The sequence below is a fragment of the Talpa occidentalis genome, unplaced genomic scaffold (assembly GCF_014898055.3).
Source record: "Talpa occidentalis isolate TD23 unplaced genomic scaffold, MPIMG_talOcc4v2.1 talOcc4.9, whole genome shotgun sequence".
NCBI classification, from domain to species: Eukaryota; Metazoa; Chordata; class Mammalia; order Eulipotyphla; family Talpidae; genus Talpa; species Talpa occidentalis.
The window spans coordinates 21,483,523-21,510,547 of record NW_023605305.1 but is presented as its reverse complement, the minus strand read 5'-3'; the positions used below and the strand labels follow the sequence as shown (position 1 = coordinate 21,510,547).

The window sequence follows — 27,025 nt, the reverse complement described above, 5'->3', positions numbered from 1 at the left end:
CACTGAATCGAGGCCAAAACGCCACCGCTCTGCATTCCAAGTCCTTCCCAGGCCGGCCCCAGGCTACCTCACAGACTCATCTCCTGCCAGTCCTTTCCCGAACCCTCTGCTTCAGCCAAATGGATTTGTTGTTCTGCAAACAAGCTCTTCAGTCAGTCCCCACCCCCACGCCTTTGTTCACACCATTTTGTCTCCCTGGGAATGTCCTTCCCCCATGATCCCCTCCTCCTTTTCATCTCCTTGTCTACGCCTGCCCACACTCAAAGCCCATTCAGATACCACATCTTCCTGATGCTTCCCTGATCCCCAGCTAAAGCCACCTAACTTTTTTCCTGAAGCCCACAGCATTTCATCTGACCACTCAGAGACTAACTGCGCCCTGCCTCTTTGGTGATATGCTATGTTCATGTCTTTCTCCCCTAGGCACTCTGGAATCCAAGAGCTCAGAGTGACTGTATCTAGCACATAGTAGGAGTTCAGAGAACATATCGAGTAAATGTGGTTTGGGAAATGCATGAGTGAAACAGCTCTCAGCAGGATCAGGACCAGGATCACTGTGTTCTATGCAACTGTTGGGACAGGGAGGTGAAACCCCCAACAAAACTGTCATCTCCTGAGTTTGGTACTATATGAACCCTTGGTATACTCCTGATGCCTGAGCTAAGGTCTTGGGGTAGCATCTTCACAAACCCCCATCTATCGTCCTGCTAACTTGGGTGGGTTTCTTAAGTTTCCTTCCTGGCCTGGCCGTGTTGCAGCCAGACGATGGCACACCAGCTGGCCCGTCTGTCTGGGCAGAGCCGACGGATGCCAGACGGAGCAGAAATGGCTGTGGGCCCAGCTCTATCCATCTCCAGTCCTGGCCCTGGCAGGGGGATGGGGTCTGCCTGTCTGCTTGCCTGCTGGTACTGTAGGCAGAAGGGCTAGGGACCCCTGATGGTGTCCAGAGATAAAGGATACTTATGCTTATGGACTTACTCCTTTATCATCGGCTACTACAACCCAGCATGACCCACAGCTGGCTTCAGGTCTCTGGGACCTTGATTGTGCTTGGTCCAAAGGATCTCAGAGCACAGGAAAGTAAGCTCCAAGGTCAGTAATGGAGGCACAGATTAATTTCAGATGGCTATCAACTGAATTCTCTAAATGGCCTCATTTCCATCCATCAAGATTCTGTGTCTCTGAAATTCAGTTTAAGGTCCAATTCTCCAACAGTTGGGGTTAAGCAGTCTCTCATATCCTACTTCTCAGTGGCCACAGCACATTACAACAGAGCACCATGTTGAAACTACTTGGGAACGTGTTCCAGTTAACCAAGTCTTCTTGACTAGCGGGTCAGGTACCTGCTCACTACCAGCCTAGAGGCAGGGAGGAGAGGTCTGGGCCCAAGAAGCCCTTACTCGGCAGCAGGATGTCACTGCCACCTTCCCTAGATGCCTCAGCACTTGGGTCCATCAGGCCTACTGCCTCCGTCCCTCATCCTGGTCTGGCTTTACTCACCACTTGCGCTTCATGTAGGCGGCAGCTCGGTTTCCATAGAGCATGGCATTGTGAGGGGCCCTCTGCACGGCCTTGCTATAAAGCTGAATGGCCTGGGTCCACTGCTGGCAGGCAAAGGCCTCATTGGCTTGCTGTTTCACACGCTCCAGGTATGGGGGCAGCTCTACCTGGGGACTATGGGAAAAACAGAGCCAAATTGGGACAGCCAAAGGAGGTCAGAGCAGTCTCTCAGAAATCTGTAGCCCTTCCTGGGGGCCACCATGATTTTTTTAGCCCCCAGGAAATGCACTGTCATTTACAAGAAGGGACCATTACTATCCTTGTCTGAGTTACCATGAAAGGTAATGGATATAATTCTAGATACTCATGAGTCCGTAAAAAAAAGAGGGGCAGAAATAAAACTGACCTGAGCAGCCTTAGGTACTTCTTCATCCAACTCCTGGGTCTGACCGTCACTGACACCACCTGCCTACATGCTGATCCTTAGGGCCACCCAAGTTCCTCCCAGGATCTCTCTTTAGAGAACTGCTTCTCTCAAGGGCTAAAGGATTTGAGCACCTCTGGATCAGAAGCCAGCACAGTGTCTGGCAGAGAACAGAGGCAAAATATGCTATGGTATGGAGAAGAATACAATGGGGAGGCCCATCTGTGTGGAACCCCTTTAGAAGGGAGCTTGGTACTGAGATACAGCCACCCCTTGGGTCCTGACTCAGCTACAGGTATGAAGCTGCACGGCCCGTCTAACTAACTACAGTCCTACCAGGAAGGAGTAGTACTGGACCACAGGCCACCCTCCAGAAGTCTCTCTGCCCTGGTTCCCTGACTCTGTGGTGCATGCCTGGGTGGGTCAAGAGGGTTTACAGGACATGCCCCTCCCTCTGCCCTGTAAGATATAATTGGACTTGGGAGGGCTGGACAAGTTAGGCTGGGCTCACCTGACATGTCCCCTACTCTCGGGCAGCCGAAAGCCGTTGCTGTGAAGGTGCAGGCCATTGGATACACCGTTGGACACACCATTGGTGGACATCTTGCCATTCTGAACTTCTGGCAGGGGATGGGGAGAAAGGAAGAGCAACAACTCAAGAGGATGGCCTCATTTCTTCTCTGCAGCCCTCAGCTTCCATCGCAGGGTTGAATGGTTCCTTAGTGTGGCTATCCTCCCAGGGTTAGATTCATTCCCTGAAAAGATCTGATGGACCAGCAGGCAAGGGCATAAAGAAAAGTCTGTGCGCCCTCTGCTGGCTGCAGAGAGACACAACTTCAACTTGGCATTGCCCTTAGAAAGAGGGGTGGGAATGGTGGCTAAGGAGGTGCCTAAATCTACTGCAGGTTCCAGGAAGAAGTCAATGAGGACATTGATCCAAGACAAGAAGGGAAGGGCAACTACTTCAGGTGCTCAGGAGTCACATCATGGAAAGAACCTGCTTTTTCGGAGGGAAGCAAGAGGGCTGTGTTGCCAACCCTTTGCAGACCTCTCTGACTTCTGCTATCTTCCTGCTTACTGTAGAGATGATATCACTTCAGAGAACCTACTCCTCTGGGAGAATCACAGTCACAGCACAAGGTAAGGGGCAGGCTTCTCACACAGGTAGCACATACTCAAGCTCTGCAGCAGGGGGAACTTACCCCCTGAGGAGTGGCATTTTCTAGGCAAGAGGAAGGTATACGGCCGCTGCTTGTAAGTCAGGTCAAACAAATAGACCTAGAGTGGAGGGATCAAGAGAGATGAAGGCAGTGAAATGAGAAGTGGTTGGGGCAAGCACTGGTGACACTCGGGAACACAGTGAGTGCTGAGCATGGAACCAAGGAGAGAGGTGGGGAGAGGTTTCTATGGGGCAAAGCTCAAGGAGGAAATCTTCCCAGTTGCTGGGCCTTTTAGGGTGGACCGCTGGAAATAATGTCATTAATTAGAATCACATGTTTAAATTGAAACCCCCTCCCCCTCCGCCCCCCTCCGCCCCAGAGATCACAAAGCCAAATGACTCATTTTACAGAGAAAAAAATAAACCCTCAGAGAAGGGAATCAATTTGCCCAAACAAATAGAAGCTTTAAAAAATTACAATAAAAACAAAAGAGAAAAAATGAAAAATAAAAACAATTTGCAGCCTCCCTGGTGGCACAAGGGGTTAAGATGCAACCTATAAAGCTGTCTGCAGCCTCTGCAGCAAGAGTTCGATCCCCCAACTGGCCAGGGAGCTACCCATATGGCTCAGGAGACCTCTCCTGACTCACCCGCTGCTCCCCTCAGCAGTGTACTTTGGTTAATCTGCCTGTCCTGTTCCCCACTCTGTCTCTGGTGAGTCCTCTCACCACCCCCCACACCTCTGGCCTGTACCCCAGCTCTTGTATGCATAAATAAATAAATCTTAAAAAAAAAAACAATTTGCCCAAACACTGCTAGTTAGTTCTCTTGGTAAATAATATCTATATTACTTAACATTTACTGCATTCTTACTTTGCTCCAGAAATGCTGCCAAATCTCATTTCATCCTAGAAACCTTCCCATGAAGGAGGACTATTATAATCACCCCCTTTATAGATGAAGAATGTAGTCTCAGAGTTTAAGTATTTTATCCAGGGCCATAAAAATAGCATGTGGCATAGCCAGGACTCAAAACCCAGTCTGGCTTAAAACCACTCTGCCAGACGCCTCTCCCCCCATCCTCACGCCACCCTAGGCCAGGTGATGGCTCAGTCTCTGGCGCTAGAGCCCTATTCTGAACCTGGGAGCTCACCTCTCCTCCATCTTATTTCTTTGGTACACAATCGCACCTTTCCTTGTAAAGTCATCAGCTGTTTCACTTGCCATGTCTCCCACCATCCTGGGATAGATCCTTTTTCACATTTGTCTCCCTCATGTTTATGTAAAGCTAGTCCCAGAGGAAGTGCTCAACGAGGGCTTGTAGAATAAATGAATTTTAGCAAGGCTTACTAAATACCCTGACTGAGAGCCCACAAAAAAGAACACTATCAAAGAACATTTCCTAAAGTTGGACCTGTGTCACAGCAGAGCTGTGTGTTCTGAGCCCCAGGATTTCCTCCTAGAAAAAGCAAATGAAAAAACCGAGGCTCAGAAAAACGAAGAGACTTGTTCAACAAAAGACTTGTTTCTAGACCAAAGCTAGCAAGCAGGTCAGCATTAGAAGACACAGGTTAGCATTAGAAGACAGGTATGTTAGTTCTGAAGCTAATGCTCAGGAAAAGACCAGACCAGGGCCTCTCTGGGAATTTCAGTCATGCTGTGCCTTTCCCATGTCTCACCATGACATCACTTACAATGAGCTGTTGTTTTTTTCTGCCTCACTGCAGTGGCTATGAGGCACACAGCCTGGCTGTGGGGCACAGGGTGGTGGTGGGGCACAGAGACCTTGGACAGCTATACATACCTGCTCCCCTCCCATGTTGACCAGCAGCTCGGTGCCATTGGGGCTGAAGGTCACATAGGTGGCAACCAGCACTCGCAGACGGTTGTTGTAGTCAGGCAGCTTCACCGGTAGGTGACCTGCAGGTAACAGCCCAGTCAGTCTCATGTGAGACTCCCAGTGGCCCACAAAAGGGACAGGAAATTGTGTGAAGTTAGCCACCACAATGATGAAGTGATCGCCTTCCCCACAGAAGTGGCTAAAGTGGAGCACCTACTATATATGCCAGGACAAGTGCTTCGTTTACTGAAAAAGAAATTAAGACTCCTCGGGCAAGCAATTTGCCAAAGGTCACAAAAGGCTGGTCAATAGTGGCCAGGATGAAAACCCAGGTCTGTCCGACTCCCCAACTTCTGCTCTTGACCACCACCCATGCTGACTTCCTGCACTGTGCTGGACAAAGTCAGCATACAGCCAAGACTTTGGGGCCAGAGCTGGACTGAGCCCTACCTGCTACGTAATACTGGGCTGCACCATCCGGGAGGGGCTTCTGCCGGTCACAGAAGGTATGCACGCCTGCTGAAGGGCTCTGCTTCATGCTCTTTCTGGTGGGAAGACAAACCATAGAGGTTATAGCCCCTGGCACTCCCCACTTGGGTAGGCCAGAACACACTTCCTGAAGAAAATGTATCTCTCCTGGAGAGATACAGGAGGCATGTTTTTTCCAGATCTCAGTACCCCCACAGGTCCGCCAACTAGACAGTTGTGGGCATACATGTTATTAGGAGGTCATGTCTACTCGAAACATTGGTTCATTATGGCCACCCTATCATCCCCATTTACAGAGGAGGAAGCTAAGGCTCAAGGTTCATGCCGAGTCATGTTTGTGAGGAATAGCAGTTGTTGCCCAAACCCACGAATCAAGGTAAAGCAGGCTGGACATCCCTGTACCTGTCCAGGAGTCCACTGAAAACCCAAGCTGGGGGAGCAGCTCAGGCCTGGGATTTCTGTAGAGGTTCTGAGTATATTTTACTTTTGTTTAGAAAAAAAAAGAATAAAATAAAATTACATATACATGATTATAACTTTGTACAAATAATCACAGTAAAAGATTATTTATACAAATACTATATATACAATGATTTCTTTCAGGTGATGGATGATGGGTAATTTAGTATACTTTTCATATTTTACAAAATAAGCATGGATTAAAGTTTTTACTTATTTATTTTTTGTGGGACCCTTGCCGGCGGCCGGGGAATGAACCGGCACTGCAGAGGCTGTGGGCAGCCTTGCAGCCCAGCGCTCAACCACTGCACCACCAGGGGAGGCCCCGGATTAAAGTTTTTAAAGAACACAAAATTGAAAAAAAAACAACTCTCAAAGGAAGAGGGCATGACAACAAGGGAAAGCAGGCAACAAGTTCCCAGGGATGTGCCCACAGGAAGAGGAGTTCATACCTGTGGTTGTGGATCATGCGAATATCGTAGAGTCTCACAAAGGGCCCACTGGCTCCAACTGCCAAGCAGTTATTGTCCTGGGGGTTGACAGTGAGGCACTTGGCCTCCACCAGCTGGCCACAGTACTCTGTCAGGTCAATCAGCACCTCCGAGTGTTTGCTGTTCTCCCGAAGGTCATACTGGCTGTGAGAGAGGACAGAGTCAGGGGCTGGGGACCTGGTTCTTACGTGGAAGGCAAGGTCATAATGTGCAAAGAGGATGGAGGGGAGGTTTGGACCTATTTGTAAATAATAGGGATGGCAAGCCATTTCTTGAGAGCCCTGTGTGTATCAGGCACCTGTAGTGGGCATCTCACACATTGCTTTATTCTAATAGAACTCCTTTATTCTAATAGAACTCCTTAAGGCAGATACTACTATATTGTTTATTATCACGACTATGTACTATTACTTCAAACTATTAACATTTAGTGAGAAAATGCTTTGTGTCCAGCATTGTCCCAAGTGTTGTACAAGTATTATCTAATTAAATCCTCACACCACCACAAGGCAACATTAGAACCCTGAACTCCACAGAAGTTAAGCAGCCTGTCTGAGATAACACTGGCAACAAGTGCAATTGGGATATTTTCTTAAGACTGCATTAGACCACTCTGCTCTGCTCCTTCTTAAGTCTACCCTTAATCTAGTTTCTTGCAGGAAAAAAAAGCATGGAGTGAAAGAAAAGAGAATCTGAGAATCTGAGAGTCGAGAGTCATCTAAACGCCAAGTACCAGGACAAGCTCAAGAGTCCCATCCAGGGGCTAAAGGTCACCCCACTGGTGCAGCCTGGGGAGATTTCTGCTGCCAGGACAAGGTTGTCCTGAGCCGGAGGACTTCACCTGTGTACTCACCCAACTTTGCCCAGACATGTGCGATGATGTCTTCACTGCTCACCTTATCTTCCTAAGCTATCCTTACCAGATGGTTTTTCCTAAAATATTGTTCCATTGCATCATTTTCCTGGCTCAGAAAATTGTAGAAACTGCTCAATACTTTTAGCATTAGTTTACTTTTACCAAATTCCTCAGACTCATTTTCAAGACGTGAGTTCACATACCTCTTAACTTTGTTTCTCAGTTTTCTAAATGTGGGTCAACTGTAACTACAGAACTCTTCGTCCAGTATGTGCCGTATTTACCTGTCTGTACAAACTCTGCCCAAGTTGGGGTGCCTACTTGCTTTTTCTTGCCCACCTAGATCTTGTCTATTCTGGAAAGCCCCACTGATGTTCACCTTCTTCCAGGCCCTTTCCTGACTGTGTCTGTGCCTACGTGCTTAGGCTCCTACCTTGGGCCCTAGATGCTCAGCTTTTTACCTGCTGCCCTGGCACAGTCTGGTCAGGCAAGGTCATTAAGTGCAACACAAAGTTGGACTGACGATTGACAAAGTGCTTTCTGTCTTCCAAGTACAGTCATGCGCGGCTGAGAAATGCATCATCAGGCGATTCTGTGGTTGGGCAAACTTCACAGAGTGTAATTACACAAACCTAGATGGCACAGTCCACTACACACCTGGGCTCTGTGGCATGGACTACCGAGACCACCTGAGATATGCGGATATGTGGTCTGTTGCTGATGGAAACATCATTAAAGGATGCAAGACTGTGCTATGCTAAGGTTAATTTTAATGCCCAGGCCAACAAGAGTGATACTACGGCAATTCCCATTTTATAGATGAGGAAACTGACTTGCCCCCAGGTCTGACTTCAGTGTCCTGCTTCTAACTGTTGTGTTCTGTAGTTCATTCACGATTTAAATACCTCTCCTCCTTTGTAACAGAGAAGAGGGAACAAAGTCCTATAGGAACTCAAGGGAGGCAATTACGGCTGGTGGGGAACATAAGGGAAAAGTTCTAAGGTCACATCTGACAAACTCCAGAGAGAGTTCACTAGCCAGTGACGGATACAGACCCAAAAGTAAACCAACAAGTTAAATAAAAGAACTCTAGGTGATAATTAGGGTCACAAAGGATGCATTAAGGGTGCTGAGGCAAAGTATAACAGGGAGATCTACCTTGCAGAGATGGTCAGAAAAGGTGCTTCAGAGGTGACTCTTACGCTGAAGTCCACAGGGTGAGCAAGAGCTGGGTACAGAGAATCCCAGGTGGAGGAAACAGCGAGTGTGAAAGCCCAGAGGAGGTAGAGACTGGGCATTTGAGGTGGTGAAATCAGGCTGGCAGGCCTGACTATAGTGAAGTGTGTAAAGAGGAGGGACGGTGGTGAGGGAGGTGGTAAGAATACGTTCCCAGCTAAGTGTGTTTACAGACAACTGCCCTGAACACAGATGTGGCTAGAAGCACCGGAGGCAAGGAGCCAGGCTGTGGAAGGAACAGCACAGACAGGTGGGCTAGGGAGCTGACATGCAGAGGGGCAGGGGAAGGGCAGGGAGGCAAAGGCCCAACTCAATGCCTCAGGTCCTCACCGGATAAGCCCGTCCTCAGCGGCACTCCAGAAGGTGTTGGGCCACATGGGTGCCGTGGCGATCCGTTTCACCCGGTTTGTATGGTCTCCAAACATGTGGATCGTCTCCTTTACTGTCAGGTCGTGGACATGCACCTTGGAGTCAGCTGCCCCCGTGATCAAGATACGGTCCCCAGCGTGAGGCAGGAACTGCTCCGGAAAGATTGAAGAAGAGGTTGGCAGGCGGTGGGGGTAGGACTGGCCCTGGGACCACCCTGCATATTAGCAGCCTCTTTCCTTCTCTATATTCAGATAAGATCAGCCCATCCAAGGCAATCCACCAAGAAAACTTTGGATCTAGAGCAACAGCCCATACACCTTCAGGTCAAAATCAGGACACACTTGAGGCCACACTGGGCCTAAGGAACCCTTTCCCTCTGACCCTTCCTTAGATAGAGCTGAATGGCTGATAATCGTAGCTGCTGTTATTTACTAAGCATTTACCATGTGTTACACACTAGGTCAAGTATTTTATCTTACTGATACTTAAAATAGCCCCACTAAAATTTGAAGTTCCGTACTAATAATTCAGTACCTGTTCAAACCCAAGTCTTTCTGACTCCTATGTCATATGGCCACATGAGGACTGTTTAGTAACTTGGGGATTAAGTAACCAATTACTCTAAAAATGAAAAGGACTTTCGGTGTTTTAAGAGTTTAAATTGGTTCAAATATTTCTGGAGAACAATCTGCTAATAGGAAAAAAAGATAAAAACTATGTCCATCTTTTGACCCCAAACTTCCACTTTGAGAATTCTAAAAGGAAAGAAAAAGGTCCCTAACGGAAGTGGTCAGAGTGGCACTCCTTCTAATCCCAGTGCTGCTACCAGCTCAGATGGCGGACCTTGGGGAGGGGCTGAGCCTCAAAAGGACAATTCTCCATGCAGCTTTTATACAGAAGAAAACCTACTATTCTGATGAAGTTGAGAACAAAATGCTCCAGGTGACATATGGTAAGAACAAAACAGACATAAACATAGCTTTTATTTATACTTTTTAAAAAGGATGAAGTTTTATCACCTTGTTTTGAGAAAGATAAATATCTGGGTGTGGTATTAGTTGAGTTTTCTTTTTTCCTTTGGTCCAAAGATTGAAATCATTTTTTTTAAAGATTTATTTATTTATACAAGAGCTGGGGTACAGGCCAGAGGCACAGGAGGGTGAGAGAATTCACCAGAGACAGAGCAGGGAGCAGAACAGGCAGACAGACCAAAAACACTGCTGAGGGGAGCAGTGGGCGAGACAGGAGGGGTCTACCGTGCCATGTGGGTATCTCCCTGGCTGGCCGGGAATCGAAATGGTGCTGCAGTGGCTGCAGACAGCCTCACAGCACTGCGCTCAACCTGCTGCACCACAGGGAAGCCAAAATAATTTTTTTCTTAATTGAAAAGTTTCTCCCAACCCACAAGGCTGAATGGGTGTTGGGGGTGAGGGGAGGGAAATCATTCTGCATTTAAGCAGCTTAAATCCCACTTGACTTTATTTTTTTTTATTTTTTTTTTTTTTATAAATTTTATTGTTATATTCCCCATACAATTGCAGCCCCCCCATTCTGACCCCAATCCCTCCCCTCCCACCCTCGCCCCCCTAAAAGTGTCTCTGGTTCGTAGTTTTTTGTTGATTTTGATTTTCACTTTCTTATAGTTATTCATTTTCCTGGTCCCTTATTTAAGTTTTCTAGATTCCTGCTATGAGTGAGACCATCCGGTATTTTTCTTTTTCTTTTTGGCTTATTTCGCTGAGCATGATCCCTTCCAACGCCATCCATGTTGCTGCAAATTGCATGTGTTTATCTTTTTTGAATGCTGAGTAATATTCCATGGTATATATGTACCACATCTTCTTGATCCAGTCATCTATTTTTGGGCATTTGGGTTGTTTCCAAAGCTTAGCTATTGTAAACAGTGCTGCTATAAACATAGGGGTGCAGGTGTTCTTTGGAATTGATGTTTCTGTGTCCTTTGGGTAAATACCTAGGAGTGGAATTGCTGGATCATATGGAAGCTCTATGTTTAGTAGGTCCAGAAATCTCCACACAGCTCGCCACAGTGGTTGGACCAGTTTGCACTCCCACCAACAGTGCAGAAGAGTTCCTTTTTCTCCACACCCTCGCCAGCATTTGTTGTTGCTAGTTTTTTTAATATGTGCCATTCTCACTGGTGTAAGATGGTATCTCATGGTAGTTTTGATTTGCATTTCCCTGATGGCAAGTGATGTTGAACATTTTTTCATATGCCTGTTGGCCATTTGCAAATCCCACTTGACTTTAAATGTTCATACAAGAACAGCAATTCACTCTTTCTACATACATCTCTCTAGTGGACAAGGGCTAGATGAAACAGAATTTAATCATTTTAAAGGACAGCTAGTAGGTTTTAATCCAGTGTGGAGACAGCATAGACTACTTGTACAACAGAAGTAAACAGGCAGATACTTTGCGAAGTTTGTGGCTACTCCCACACTCACCCCCTCCACACTGTAGTTTCCACCAGGGGGAGCTCTTGGGCTAAATGAATATGGCTAGTGGTTTACTATCTGAAGAGAGAATTCTCTTCCACACTTTTAAACTAAAGAGGAGATGGAGAGTCTGTGAATAAGTGCTTTGCCCAAGATCTTACTGTTAGGGAGTGTCAAAGCCATTGTCAAGTCATGGCGTCTGAACTCAAAGTTTACCAATTATTTAACTGTAACATCAATCCAGTGGATTGCTACTTTATTTTTTAAAATTAATTTATTCATTTTTGTCATGAATCTGGGAGATTTTCCTTAGATATTTCCTTTTTTGCAGATAAGCAAATAGGCTTAGAGAGGTCAGGAGATTTGCTTAGTTCACACAGCTTCCAAACAGTTCTGCCTGCTCTATAAATAAGTTTGTGCTCAGAACCATAGTGCCCACCCCTCACATAAGTGTACATTCAACTAGACTGACCTCTTGGCTCTAAGAGAGGGCGCAGAGCAGGGAAAAGGAATCGCCACCAGATGCTCAGATCAAGACACGCCTGACTCCAGGGGTGACAAGGGAACTTGGCACCGTGCCCACAGCCCAGCCACCCCGGCACTTGCTCTGTGGCGTATCTGCTTACCTTGACAGAGAAGATGTTTGCAGTGTGTCCTGTGTGCATGGAGAGCAGCTTCTTGTGGTGCAGTGGGTCCCACACAATTGTGTGCTGGTCATCGGAACCTGAAGCCAGCAAGCTGCAAATCATAGTGAGGGGTTCTGACCTCTCCTCGAGTTCCCAGGTTCCACTTTCCCACATTCCCGCTTGATAAGGAGTAAGACCCACAGAACTTAAAGAACAGTAGATGTCAAAGAATTTAAGGTTATCTTATAAACATTAGTTGATTGCCTTCTATTTTGCTTTGAGATTTCCCTTTATTCCTTAAACACATTGGCTTAATCAATAAAACAGGTCTGGGATGGTCGTCCAACTTGCCTTCTGTCTGGGACTCCTTGATAATGACAAGCTTAACTTAAGAACATAGCAGAGAACAGCAATCACTTGATGCCACTCTTGCTTAGATTTATTAAGAGGAAGGGAAATCCTCTCCTCCTAGCCTCCCACACCCTGCTCCAGCATCCTCTGGGTGTTTTCATACTTACTCTCCTTTCTCATTCCACTCCAGACAGTTGACACATCCTGAGTGACCCTAGGGAACAAATGGAAAGAACAAGAGGGCCAGTTAGAGGCTGTCCTGAGGAAATCAACATCGGGAAGTAGAACTGAACAGGTATGCTAGCCTCTCCATTCCCAGTATTTTCCAAGTGTAAATGAGTGACCAGAATTGAACTGAACTGCTTGCATCTGACAGTATCTGTCATATTCATGATCTCACCTGAGACTGACAGCTCTGAGTCACAGGGCAGGTTTAATTGATCCCATTTTGTAGAAGAATAAACTGGAATTCAGATAATAGTAAATAATGGGAGTGAAATTCAAACCAATTTCTGCTCCTACCACTAGAAGGAACATTTGAGCCATAGAAAATCTGCTCAGAGAAGCATCTTCCCCAGAGCAGCCGATTAACTAGAAGGTTGTCTTTCACTCATTTGGCATATATTTAATTTACTGAGCACTGTATCAAGTACTTTTCAGGTGCTGGGGTACAGCACCTGGGGTATAGCAGTATATAAAACAAAGTCCCTGATCTTCTGGAACTTCAAATGGAGTTCCAGAACTTCAAATGGTGGAGCCGGGTATGCCAAAGTAAATTGAGCAGAGTCCTGAGATTGGGGATTTCAACAGAGAGACAGAGAAAGAGTAAGGAAGTTAACAACAGATGCTGAAGTTGAAAACATGCACAGAAAATTCAGGGCTCTGAGAAAACAGAACCCATGAAAAGCAGAAGGTATGAAGTGGCAGAATCGAGTCTTATGGAGAAGGGAGAACACGTCACCGGGTGTTCCCACATAGTATTCCTTCTGTTCCCTCACCGCCCCCCCATCTCTAAGAGATCTGGATTTAATTGTCTCCCTGCTCCAGATCAGACCATGTATTTCAGACAGTGTAACTCCACTGTTCTTGCCACTGTGATAGGTTCTTAGACCTAAGTCAAGAACTTGCTTGGACAAAGGGATTGGCTCACAATCAGATGCAAGGGGGCAGATGCTGGGAGTTTCTAGAAAAGGAAACTCCCAGAGTTAATAAAATAGATGTCTTTCTTCCTCTGCATACTGGTGTACTCATGTGACACCTGGAATTGCCACTACAAGGGAAGCCAGCCTGAGCATGAAATCAACACACAGAGGAAGAGAATCAGAAAAACGGACCCAAAATCAAATTAAGAAAGAAAAAGAAAAATGGAGCCACAGTGACCAAGCTTAAGGCCTACTTGTGGGCTTCCAGGTAAACAAGCCAATCAGTTCATTATTGTTTAAAGCCACTTGAGCTGGGGCCTAAAGCATTCTAACTGATAAATTCTGACTCTCTCTTCAGTTTTCAGTCCTTCAAGATTCCTTTTGGGTCCTGGTAAATTTGGGAGGGAGGTATATACCCTTCTTATAGGCTCCCACTGTTACACTGTATTATGGCTCCACGTTACTTCCACGGGATTGAGCCCTGAGAAAGCAGGCTTTGTGTATTGTGTCCACTGCACCCTAGGCCAAGGTACAGTGCCTGGCATGTATTGGTTGCCTGAATAAAGAAATTAGTCCAGTGGGACTAATGGGAAGATTCAAGAGATATGAACTAATCTAATTATCTAGTCAGAAAAGACTTTTCCTTTGCCTTATTTTTAAAAAAAAAGATTTATTTATTTATATATATACAAGAACTGGGGTACAGGCCAGAGTTGGGGGTGGGATGAGAGGTTTCACCAGAGACAGAGCGGGGAACAGAACAGGCAGATTGACTGAAATACACTGCTGAGGGGAAAAGTTGGGGAGTCAGGAGAGGTCTGCTATGCCATGTGGGTAGCTCCCTGGCTGGGGATCGAACTCCTGCTGCAGTGACTGCAGATAGCTTCATAGGCTGCATTTTAACCCCTTGCGCCACCAGGGAGGCCCTGCTCTGCCTTATTCTTCCCTCTTACCCTTTATCCTATAAAGATTCTCATCTGGGTTGAGAATCAACCATTTCTAAGTTCATTTCTAAGTTCTCCACTTGCATTCATTACTGACACATTTATCTATCTGTTCAAACTTGTCAGATCACCTGCTGACCTGAGACCTCTCACTAGCTCATGGCACTTGGTTGACCCCCACACAGGCTCTGGTTATTTCTGGATCAGAATCATTTCTGTTCTCAGCCCCCTTATCCTCCCACTAGGAAGTACCCTGTGCCTGGGAGCTTACATCTTCAGCTCGGTATCTGTAAGAGTACAGAGGGCCTTGAATGATTGCCACCAAGGGCTTACAAAGAGCAAGGCACAGTGCTAAGTGCCTGCAGGAGGACCCTACAGATGTCCATGTCCTGATCCAGTGGAACTAAGAATATGTTATGTTAGGTGGCAAAAGGGGCTTTGCATATGTGATTGATGTTAAGGTATACTTGATATGGTGGAAGATTATCTTGAATTATCCAGAAGGACACAAAATAGTCATAATGAATCTTTAAAATCAGTGAGCCTACCCGGACTGCAGAGAACTAGAAAGATGTGTGTATAAAAGGAACTTGACCTGAGTTTAAAGATGGAGGAAGGGGCATATGAGCCAAGAAATGCAGCAGCCTCCAGAAGCTGGGACTTGCAAGGAAATGGATTCTACCCTGCAACCAGAAGGAACAGAGCCCTGGCAAGACTATCATGGTGAGACCTGCTAATCCGATCTTCAGGACTGTAAGATAATAAATGTGTTGTTGTAAACCACTAAATTTGTGGTAATTTGTTATGGCAGCAATAGGAAACTAATACAGAACTCTGCAATCATTATCTTGTTTAGGAAACAGGTATCATTACTCATTTCCTGGATAAGAAAAATCAATGCTGAGAGAGGTTAGGTAACTGCTGCGTTACTGTGAGCTATCATAACAAATGTGTATTTGGTCTTCATCCCAATTTCTGGCACAGAGTTTCTAAGGAAACCCTGGGATTTCATAAGTGATAAGAGCAGAAAAGATATCTTGATATTGATAACAAACTCCTTTTACCACACCTGAGTTTGTTAATAAGGTTACTTTTTATTTTTTTAAAGATTTATTTATTTATTTATAGAAGCATTGGGTACAGTCAGAAGCATGGGAGGGTGAGAGAATTCACCAGAGCCAGAGCGGGGAGCAGAGCAGGCAGAAGGACCGAAGTACACTGCTGAGGGGAGCAGCGGGCGGCAGGAGAGGTCTGCGCGCCATGTGGGACCCTCCTCTGGTGGCCGGGGGCAGCCGGGGATCGAACCGGCGCCGCAGAGGCTGCGGGCAGCTTCGCAAGCCAGCGCTCAACTGCTGTGCCACCGGGGAGGTCCAATAAGGTTACTTTTTAGAAAGTATGCAAGGATGAGGCTGGTTGATAGGAAAATCAATCACGTGATTGGAAGGTTGGAAGTTCCAGTGCTCCCCCACACTTCCAGCAGGGGAGAGGGATTGGAGGTGAAACCAAGCACCAAAGATGAATGATTCTATCAATCAAGTCTGTGACAGGGCCACCATAAAATCCTAAAATGGGGTCCCCGGTGGCACATTGGGCTGAGCACAACACCGTGAAGCTGTCCGCAGCCTGTGCAGTGTGGGTTCAATTCCTGGCTGGCCAGGGAGATACCCAAATGGCACCACAGACCTCTCCTGTTGCGGCCGCTACTCCCCTCAGCAGTGTATTTCAGTCCGTCTGCCTGTTCTGCAATGGGCTCTGCCTCTGGTGAATCCTCTCACCCTCCCGCGCCTCTGACTGTACCCAGTTCTTGTATAAAAAGAAATAAATCTTAAAAAAAAATTCCTAAAATGAGGTTTGGAGAGCTTCTGGGTTGGTCAGCATGTGGAGATTAGGGGAAAATGACAAGCTCAGAGAGGGCATGGAAGCCCTGCAGCCCCTTCCCACATAACTTGCCCTATGCATTTCTTCCATCGGACCATTCCTGAATTATATCCTTTAATATTAAACCTGCAATCTAAGTAAAATGTAAAATGTGTTTCTGAGTTCTATAAGCCACTCTAGCAAACTAATAGAACCCAAGAGGGGCTGCTGGAGCCTCTGATCTCTGCCTCTGTGGCTGGGTCAGAAACACAGGTGACAACCTAGGGGTGCAAAAAACATCTGTACTGGGAGGAAGGATCAATCCCCTTAAGCTGTGGGATCTGATGGTGTATCCAGGTATATAGTGTCTGAATTGAGTTAAACTGCAGAGTACTCAGCTGGTGTCAAAGAATTGGTTGGTGGTATGGAAAAAATAAACACACACACACAATGGATCTGCCTAATGTGGCACAGCTAATAGTGAGAGGAAGCAGAAATTTAACTCAAGAGCTTAGATTCTTAAATACTACCTGAGACATGCATACTTCCAGAATTATTACACAGCAGTCCTCAAGTGACATTGTTTTGTTATGACACTGATGAGGGAAAAAAAAAATCCTATTGACTTGAATGAAAGGACTATTCGAGGAGCTGCTTTCATTACATTTTGTTTTACTTAAAGTCAGTTTCCAAGAATCTATGAATGATGTTAAGTGAGGACTTACTATATCTGTCTTCAGATCAGCAACCACTCAAAGTACAGAGACAAAGGTCAGTGTGGACAAACATAATACTTAAGATTCATGATGCAAAACAGCTTGGAGAAAATATACAAAGAAAGCTCAAACCAGATTTCTATAAAAATACAAAGTAACTACTGACAAAAAATATTAATAAAGGGCTTTATAAGTAGAAGCAGGCTTGGGAGGCTATTACCAGGAACAGAATGTTTATGAGGAGTTATTTTGACCTTGATAAATAGGTACACAATCTGTAATTTTGTTGAAGAATACAGTGGAAGAAAATATGCCGATGAAATAGCAGAATTAAAATGTGATTAAAAAAGAAGGGGAGGGCCTCTGCAGTGGCGCAGTGGTTGAGTGCTGGGTTGCGAAGCTGCCCGCAGCCTCTGCAGCGCCGGTTCGATCCCCGGCTGCTCCCCGGCCGCTCCCCGGCCACCGGAGGAGGGTCCCACATGGCGTGCAGACCTCTCCTGCCGCCCACTGGTCCCCTCAGCAGTGTACTTCGGTCCTTCTGCCTGCTCTGCTCCCCGCTCTGGCTCTGGTGAATTCTCTCACCCTCCCGCGCTTCTGACTGTACCCAGTGCTTGTATGTATAAACAAACAAATAAATAAATCTTTAAAAAAAAAAAAAAAAGAAGGGGAGAAAACCTCAATCTTTTAAGGAAGTCAGAGGCGGTACTGGGACTGCTCAGAGACGGCCTCTAGAAAGGGTGCGCCCTGGAGCCCTAGAAATCTTTCTACTTGGGGTGAGCCTTGGCATGTCAGGGACCTTGAGGAAACAAAGTACACAGAGAAAATCTGTGAGAAAAGCTCCAAATCTCACTTAAATTCTATGTGCAACCTAACTCTTAGTTCTTGCTTAACTTTATTAAATATTGATTATAATGCTATTTTATTATATGTCCCTATAATTTGCTAGGTAGCATGGTATATGGGAGGAGAAGGGGGTAGGGAGAAGTATTTTATCACTAATATTACTTAAAATTGTATGTGCATAATGATGACAAAAGCAAGTGGACTTTTAGTTAGTTTTACTGCTGCTTTTAAATTCCTTACAGATAATCATATGCTGTATAGTCTGCACAATTGCCCCCATCTTGGAATGCCACTGATAGGTATAATATTAGATATTTATACACAAGATCTCATTATCACTCCCTTTTTATAGGTAAGATCAAGTCTCAGAGAGATTAAAGAACTTACTGAAGATCACAAGAATCATAAATGCCCAGATGGGAATCCAAGTCAATATAACTCAAAAGTTATTCTTTGACTGTGCTGGACTACCTCAAATGCCATCCTTATTTCCACTTGGACTAAAGAGAGACCTTATTGTTACCATAACTTCAAAAAAACATTTGGCAATTTCATGAAAAGCTAAACTTATATCCTAAGAATATCTTTAAAAAAAAAAGGCTTAAAACTGCAAATAACCCAAATAGTCATTAACAGGAGAATGAATCAACAAAATGCAGTACATGTAGTCAGTCATACAGTGAAATACTGCTTAGCAATAAAAAGGAACAAACTATAGGGCTATACAACAACATAAGAAAACAAAAACAAAAAGAAGCCAAATACAAAAACCACACACTATGTAACACCGTTTACATAAAGTATAAGAATAGGTGAAACTAATCTATGGAGACAGAAGCTACAGAAAGTTGTTGCTCTGAGGTAGGAGGACTGACTGGGAAGGACACCATGGGAATTCTCTAGGCTGATGAGAGTGTTTTCTGTCTTATTGTAGGTGGAAGTTATACAATCTAAGTCATCAAACTCAATACTTGAGTCATATGCACCTCAATAAAGTGAGGGAAAAGGTCTTAATAGGAATAGTAGTAGACTGAGCACTACCTCACCATGTAACAATAAGTTAACAAAATGAGAGGCAATACTCTACCTTTCGTATATGTTTCAGTTTTTATAACTACCTTGTGATGGAAACATCATTCCTAGTCTCATTTTTCAGATGAGGAAAAGGTTAATATCACGTATGTGTAAACTGGCGTAGGCATAATGTGAACTAATGTCCGACAGATTCCATGTATTAAGATTGCACAGATGTAATATTGTAACAGAATGGAGCAAGTCCTGAAGGCAAATAAAACTCTTGGAATATCCAGACATCTCCATAAAATCTTACCTCTCATTGCTTCTTTAACCTAATTCAATAGTTTCTCAACTTTTAGTGTGCTAAGAATAACTATACAGAGTAATAGTGATAACTAAAACTCAGTTTACTATGTCAGGTCCTATCCTAAGCTTTACATAATTTCCCTAGAAAATTCATTAATTGTCCATAAAGCACAGTAAATTTAGTTTCATGTATACAAATTTCTTGAGCAAATTCTTTAATCCCTCCCTTGCCTATCTTTCTCGTGCTCTCTCACTCCCTCTCTCCACACACACACACACACACACACACACACACACACACTCACTCTCTCTCTCTCTCTCTCTCTCTCCCTCCCTCCTAAATCATTTCATTGTAAGTTGCACACTTTAGGACCTTTTACTCACTTAACTGCTTCAATATGTATTTCTAAAATCAAGTATTGTGTCGTTCTTTTATTTAACCAGAGCACATTTATCAAAATCAAAATTTTACACTGATACTATTATTTAACATAAAGTTCACATTCAAATTTCACCAATTGTCACTAATAATATCCTCTTTACTTTCCTGTTCCAAGAGCCAATCCAGGTTCCTGCATTTAGCTGTCATTTTCTTTTTAGTCTCCTTTAATCTGAAAAGTTTTTTATAAAAAAGTGACATTTGTGAAGGCTATATCAGCTATTCTAGAGAAATGTCTTTCAGTTTGGATTTGCCTGATTATTTCCCCTTGATTTAGATTTAGGCAATGTATTTTGACAGAAATACTACCTAAGAGATCTTGTGTCCTTCTCAGTACACATTATCGGATCTCACGTATGACATGATGCTTCTGTCTTGGTTTAGGTCGTATCTACCAGGTTTTTCCACTATGATTGTACTATTTTGTTCTTTGTTATCGATGAGTAACTACTTTTATATTGTGCAAATATGCTGTCCTCCATCAAATTTCCACCCATTGTTCCAATCGCTCCCTGATTATCCTTGATCAAATCAATTACTGGTATGATGTGGGAAGATATTTACAAAATTATGGTTTTTCAATATCATTTCATTTAGTGGTTTGCAACCTACTGGAATAAAGCACGGTCTCTCTCTCTCTTCATTCTTCCCTCACTTCCCTTACCTCTTTTCTCCTCTTCCTCTCCCTCCCTTTCTCTTACCAATGCAAATTCAGATATTTTTAATTCAATGGTTTTTAATTCATTACTTTCATTATTCATCCTGACGTTCAAACTGTCCCAGATTTCAGCAACATGCCCTTCAAGCTGGTTCATATATCCTTGTGATAGCCTTTCATTTTTCGTAAATTTCTTTACTTTCTGTTTATCTTCTGGAGTAAGAGCTGCAGGCTCATCTTGTACATTCCCAGTCCCAGACCTGGAATCAATTATTTCAAGGACCCATGGTTACTAGTGGGGAATGGTACTGAGAAACCAGTGACTCATAGTTATTGAGGTGTCATTGCTTCTGGAGCTTTTCAGTAGAGAAAGCTGGAAACAATATGTAAGTGTACATTAGTATATATGTTTTTTAAAATGAGTTCATACTGGGCCTCCCTGGTGGCGCAGGTGGTTGAGCGCAGCACTGTGGAGCTGTCAGCAGCCTCTGCAGTGCCGGTTCGATCCCTGCCAGCCTCTGAGCAACCCACATGGTGAGCAGACCTCTCCTGTCTCGCCCGCTGCTCCCCTCAGCAGTGTGTTTCTTCAGTCTGCCTGTTCTGCTCCCCACTCTGTCTCTCGTGAATCCTCTCACCCTCCCGCACATCTGGCCTGTATCCCAGTTCTTGTATAAAAATAAAAATAAATCTTTTAAAAAAATAAATAAATAAAATGAGTTCATACTGGTACTACTAATTCCACCGTGTTATCACTGAGATTTTTCCTATTCCATATCTCAATTTCTCTTCTCCCACTGAAATGGAAACACTGATATATAAACACTATATTTGTTATATATTCATATTGATATATTTATTCTAACACACTGATTTTTATTCATTTGCTCTGTTCTACAACACAGGCACAATAGTTACAGAATTGCTACAGCAACAGGGCTACAATGACAAATCTAACTAGAGTTCAGTCAAGATTTCTTTAAAGTTCATTTGTCTTTAAATATATACGGTAAAAGAAAATATACAGCAAATACTGTGTTCAAAAATTACCTTTGGGTTTGTTGGCATCTGCCTCCTTATCTTTGTTGATTTAATTACAATTTTTTAATGTGCAGAACCTCAACATGGTTGTAAAAGTAAAAAATTCTACAGAAATGTCCAGAGAAGGCTTACTCCCCTTTTCCTACCCTTTCACCTACACCTTCCACTTCCCAGAGGTGACTGATTTCATGGTTTCTGCTTATTTATTCTGTTTGTGCATGCAAACACTATATACGTAAATTCTGATTTCCCCTCTTGTGTTAACCCAAAAAGTATATTAAAATAATCCTTAAAGATATGGAAAAGATATTCAATGTCACTCATAAGGGAAATAAAACTTAAAATTACATTACAATATCATATTTCATTTGCCAATTTGGTAAAAAATTCAAATGCTTAACCACATAGTCTGTGGGTGAGCTGTGGAGAAACAGGCCTTGCAATTGGGAAGGCAAAATGGTGTAACTCTCGTGCAGGGAAATTTGGCAATATCTCAGAAAACATATACATTTACCCTTTGGTCAGCACTACCATTTCTAGGTTTTTACCCTAAATATAGAGTTCTAGCAATATAAAATCAGGTGCACAAGGTTATTCATTATATATATTGTCGTAAATAAAAACCAGTAGAAACAACTCTAAGAGTCTATATATGGGAAATTCAGGATAAATATTGGTACATCTATATAACGTGGTGCTACGTGGCTATGAAAAATAACTTAAAAAAAAAGAGAGAGATCATCCCTTAATGATTCTTCATTCTTAACAAGAATTCCAAGTCCAGTCAGGTACCCTTCTGAGAGCCCCCTCTGTTCTCTTCTTACATACCACATCATGTCTTCTTTCCTTATCCTCCTAAGAGCCCATGATTAATTACCACAATCATTCTCTTACAAACAGACACTCCCCAACCCTGGATGACCCACTGTATTTTCAACTTTTCCTTTCTCTGTTGAGCCATCCCCTTGAGAACAAAAATGCTCATGTCTCTCTAATCTAAAAAAGTCCTTCCTTGATGCCAATATCACATCTAACTATGGCCTTCTCTTTCTCTTCCCTTTCATTACCAGTCTGAAGCAGTAGTCTTCATTTGATATTTTCACTTCCTCACTTTCCAGTAATACTTGAACTCATGTCTGTCAATACCATGTGCCACAGAAATGGCTTTGCCACAAGGTTACCATTATAGCTTCCTTGCCCTAAATCTATGAGCACTTCTTAGTTCTTACTTGATCCTGGCAGTATCTGACAGTGCTAGCAACTTCCTTCTCAATGAAACTTTCTTCTTCTGGGTTCTGCCACATCATCCTGTTTTCCTTTTAGCCCCCTTTTTTGCTCTTTCTTGATAATGATACCCTTTGTATATTCTCCTTTGTCCACCTGGTCCTTATGTTGGCCTTCTTTATAGCTCCATCTGAGTCTTCCTTCCCATTCCCACATTCTTTAAAGGCAGTCATAACTTGCTTTCCTTGTCTCAACCTACATGCTGCTCACTGCTGTCCAACTGACATCTCCAGAACATACCTCTAAACTAGTTCAGATATCCCAACTGCCTACACAAGCAGTGCTAGACAACCCACAGCCTATGGCTCCAGAACACCCTTAACCAAGCTTATCATCTTTACCCTCAAATCTATTTTCTCGGGCCTCCCCAGTGGCGCAGTGGTTGAGCTCTGGGTTGCGAAGCTCCCCGTGGCCTCTGCAGCGCCGGTTCGATCCTCGGCTGCTCCCCAGCTGCTCCCCGGCCACCGGAGGAGGGTCCCACATGGCGGCAGACCCCTCCTGCCACCCGCTGCTCCCCTCAGCAGTGTACTTTGGTCCTTCTGCCTGCTCTGCTCCCCGCTCTGGCTCTGGTGAATTCTCTCACCCTCCCGCGCTTCTGACTGTACCCAGTGCTTGTATAAACAAACAAACAAACAAACAAATAAATAAATAAAAATACATGAAAAAAAAAATCTATTTTCTCTTCAGCCCTCCCTAACTCAGCAAATACTACCACCACCAGCCTGCCATTCAGGCCAGAAACAGTATCTGTAATCTCTCTCTTTTCCTAACTTTCTACATTCAGTCACCAAGAATTCTGTTAATTCTACCTCTTACACGTCCTTCAAATTCACTGTCTTCCCTCCACCACGATCTAAGTTCAGGTAACTCATCATTTATCCCCAAATCACTGCCTCTTAAATGGTCTGTCTCCAGTTAAACCTCTACAATCTTCACTTTGAAGTCAGGATTATTTTTTTTAATAGCTTATCTATGATCACATTGTTCCCAAAATTAAAAAACAAAACAAAACAAAAAACCACCATTCAATGGCTCTCCACTGGCCTTCAGATAGTCCATAGACTTCAGCATAGCTCACAATGTCCTTTATCATGAACATCCCACCCATATTCACCTCACTAATCTCATCTATATTCTTTTTCCACATGTATTCTGTGATCATCTGTTCCCTTGAACTCAATACCCTCTACTCTTTCTTGCATTACTTAAATGCTGTTCCCTGACTGGAACACTTTTTCTCTCCTAACCTCCCTCAAATCTAGCTAGCTCCTCCCATCCATCTTTCAAGTATCAACTAGGTTATATTTGTCTTAGGAAGCCAAAGTGAGATTTTTCTGGCCCCTTATGTTTCACTCATTTGTGAAATTTCTCAGATTAATGATGAACAGGGCTTCGCTGGTGGCGCAAGGGGTTAAGTGTCAGCACTATGAAGCTATCCGCAGCCACTGCAGCATGAGTTCAATCCCTGGCCAGGGAGGTGACCCACATGGCGCAGCAAACCTCTTGTCTCACCCGCTGCTCCCCTCAGCAGTGTATATCAGTCAGTCTTCCTGTTTTGTCTCTGGTGAATTCTCACCCTCCCACACCTCTGGCCTAGACCCCAGTTCTTGTATGCATAAATAAATAAAATAAATCTTAAAAAAAAAACCAAAAACATGATCATGAGGAAGAAAAGGGAATGGAACTAATATTATGGAGTGTCTCTGTGTTAGGCACAGTGGAAAAGATGAACTTCTTGTTCTCCAAGGACTGCACGGAATAACACTGGACAAAGTACTTGACGTTTCTACACTTTTTAAAAAAAATACCTATACCCTATCTACCTCCCCACAACATTTCTTTGAAGCTAAAATGAGAAAGCATAAATGTGTATGTTTATGAAAACATTTTGTAAACTCAATTCCTGTACAAAAGTAAGAATCATTATAGTCCAAGTCAACAGTAAAGACAGTGCTGTGCAATTCAACAAACTTCCCCAAGCACAATGCAAATAATATGAGCAAAAATAAATTTCTGCGTGACCAAGTCAATCGCTCATCTTGATTCAGATGATTTATAATAGAACTGCTGGAAAGGAGAGGTAGCCTTCAGGTATGACTTATAGAGAAAAACAGAGAGCAGAAAAACAGAGAGCATCTGCATCTAGCATACACAATGCATCTCTCACCTGTAGCTCTGCTTCGAGGCCTAGTCGCCGGATAAAGGGGTCAGTGACATGGTAGCGCCGCTCAAAGCTCAAGGCACCCCGCTCCTAGAGGACAGAAACAAACTCACAGTTTCATTGGTTCAATTCAACATGATTTGCTATGTACCTGTTATATATGCAGTGCTGTGCTGGGCACTGCTGGAGTTAGAAAAGATAGCAAAAAATTGGTATAAAAAATTAGTATAGCAGGAGCTATTCTACGTATACTACACTTGGAAGGGATTAAAGAATAATAGTAGAGAGTATATAATTAAACACTAAGTTAAGCTTGTTAGGCCACACACAAAAAGGAGGGAATAACAAACAGGGAATACTTCCCTATTTAGGCTGACTCAGGTGGGCAACATCTTTAGAACACACGTATATACAAAGGAAAAACCACCTACATGGTCCCTCCAACTCTATGATTCTGTGCCTCTAAGAAATGATCATTGCCTTTGAGGGCCACCATTTTAATGCAGTCATAAAAACCACAAATGGGCAAAGCTCCAAAATGATTCAGGGATGCAAGGGAAAAGACACGAAACACACAGACTCATATGTACCAAGTACATGGCTTGTGTAGAGCCATAACCTCAATCCTTCTGGGAGGGGACCACAACTTAAGCTGCACATCACTTAATTTTTAAAACATTTTTATCTAACAAAATTTTCTAGCACTTAATCTTTTCTAAGAACTTTCTTGTGTTCTTTGAATTTTATTCTCAAGATCAGCCTGCATACAGACAGACATTATCATTTAACAATAGAAACCAAGACACAAGGAGGAAAAAACAAAGTTTTACAGGTAGGTAGTTAATTAGGGCAGTGGTGAGATTAAGTTCCTGACCCCAGTTTGGGGTTCTTACTACAGAACTATCTTATATCTTGGTCAAATCTCTTGCATTAAACCCCCTTGCTTTTTTACTGAGGGTTCCTCTGAAAAGCCTGGGCTACCCCATGAAAGAAACTTGAATGCCCAGACACCCATTTATTTCATAGCACTGGTGTGTTTTCTATGTACAAACTGTAGAGGACAAGTGTAGGCTTTGATAATAGAGACTCTTATAGACGAGAAAAGAAATCTATGCTGAACTGGAACAAAGACTCTCCCAGTGTCTGTTACATGTACAAGCTGACAGCTGCACCAACATGAAGAAGTTGTTTTCTCCTGCTGAAGCTCACTCCCACAACATGCATACACAGAGATGTGCACACACATGGACAATACGCTGATGGCTCCCCTCCCTCACTGGCCTCCATTAATTTCAGCATCCCAGGTACAAGGGCTTAGACAGAGGTGTCCCACGAATTCCATTTTCTTAGGTAAATGTAGACAGGAGTCAAGAGACCTTGATTCTAGTCCTGGGTCTGCCACTAACTAGTTATATGGTTTTAGGCAAGTCACTGACTCTACATCTCAGTTTCTTTGGTTGTAAAATGAATCTGTGGGGAAGAAAGGACTTCAAATTCCGGTTCAGAGATGTGGCCGCTTACCTTGATCTGTCTACAGATGAGGTCTCTAGTTATGTTGACTTTTGCCATCTTCTCTTAATGAGTTCAACAGAAGGAAGCTATAGAAGGATCTTCAGGACCCTTGAGCATTCCAGCCAAGTCCAGGTCCACAAGACACACATTTAATTACCTGGAAAAAAAATCATCCAACCTTGGAGGATGGGATAAGATGGCTTCAGAGGCCTGATTCCACTTCTAAAACAGCCCACCAGTCAACCCAACGAATTGGCTACTGCCTTTGATTTGGCGTGCTCGATGATGCTGAAAATGGTAGTGATAAAAACCTCTGAAATGGGTAAAGAGGATGGGGTGGGTAAGAGAGATAATGACTCACAGTCACAGGTATCAGAGCAAACACTGAAGGAGTCATATATGCTTCATCAGAAAAATGGGGAGTTGAATATGAGTATGAAGGAAGATAGAAGCATATCTGGAAGTTAAGAACAAAGCAAAAGGCCAGAAAGATGTTATTTCACTGGTCAGTATGCATCTGTGGCAATCAGTCGGAAACTTAATTGTTCTTCAAATCTCTGACCCTAGCTTTGCTCTCCCAAAAACCTAATCAGTGATCACAAACATTCAACCCAACAGAGTCACAGAATCAAAGAGTGGAAAGGAAATGTAATGAGGATCATGTCCAAGATCCAACTGGATAAAGAAATCCCTCTTCAATATCTTAATAGGTAGGCTTTGAGTCTCACAACTTCTTGAAGCAACCCATTCCTTTGTTATATAACTTGGATCTCTAGAAAGATTTAGTAATCTCATTTCTAATCTCATTATCACAGATTTTGCAAAGGCAAAAAAAAATTAAAACCACCCAGG

The 27,025-nt window shown here is 43.7% G+C and overlaps 1 protein-coding gene across 2 annotated transcripts; it reads right to left on the bottom strand.

The window, feature by feature from the left end:
* Positions 1–1,432: 1,432 nt before the first annotated feature.
* On the bottom strand, positions 1,433–26,327 carry LOC119235866 (WD and tetratricopeptide repeats protein 1-like). Of its 2 annotated transcripts, none has more exons than XM_037499440.2 (11): positions 26,183–26,327; positions 24,668–24,751; positions 12,424–12,470; positions 11,906–12,017; positions 8,785–8,972; positions 6,324–6,506; positions 5,374–5,468; positions 4,888–5,003; positions 3,127–3,202; positions 2,436–2,541; positions 1,433–1,674 (listed from the first exon to the last, which is right to left on the bottom strand). In XM_037499440.2, exons 1-11 carry the CDS (start codon positions 26,228–26,230, stop codon positions 1,497–1,499), a joined length of 1,233 nt encoding a protein of 410 aa, XP_037355337.1. In that variant the 5' UTR covers positions 26,231–26,327; the 3' UTR covers positions 1,433–1,496. The 2 variants fall into 2 exon arrangements, with proteins under 2 accessions (XP_037355337.1, XP_037355335.1); XM_037499438.2 differs by having other exon boundaries at positions 1,436–1,674; positions 2,436–2,544.
* Between the last annotated feature and the right edge of the window lie 698 nt (positions 26,328–27,025).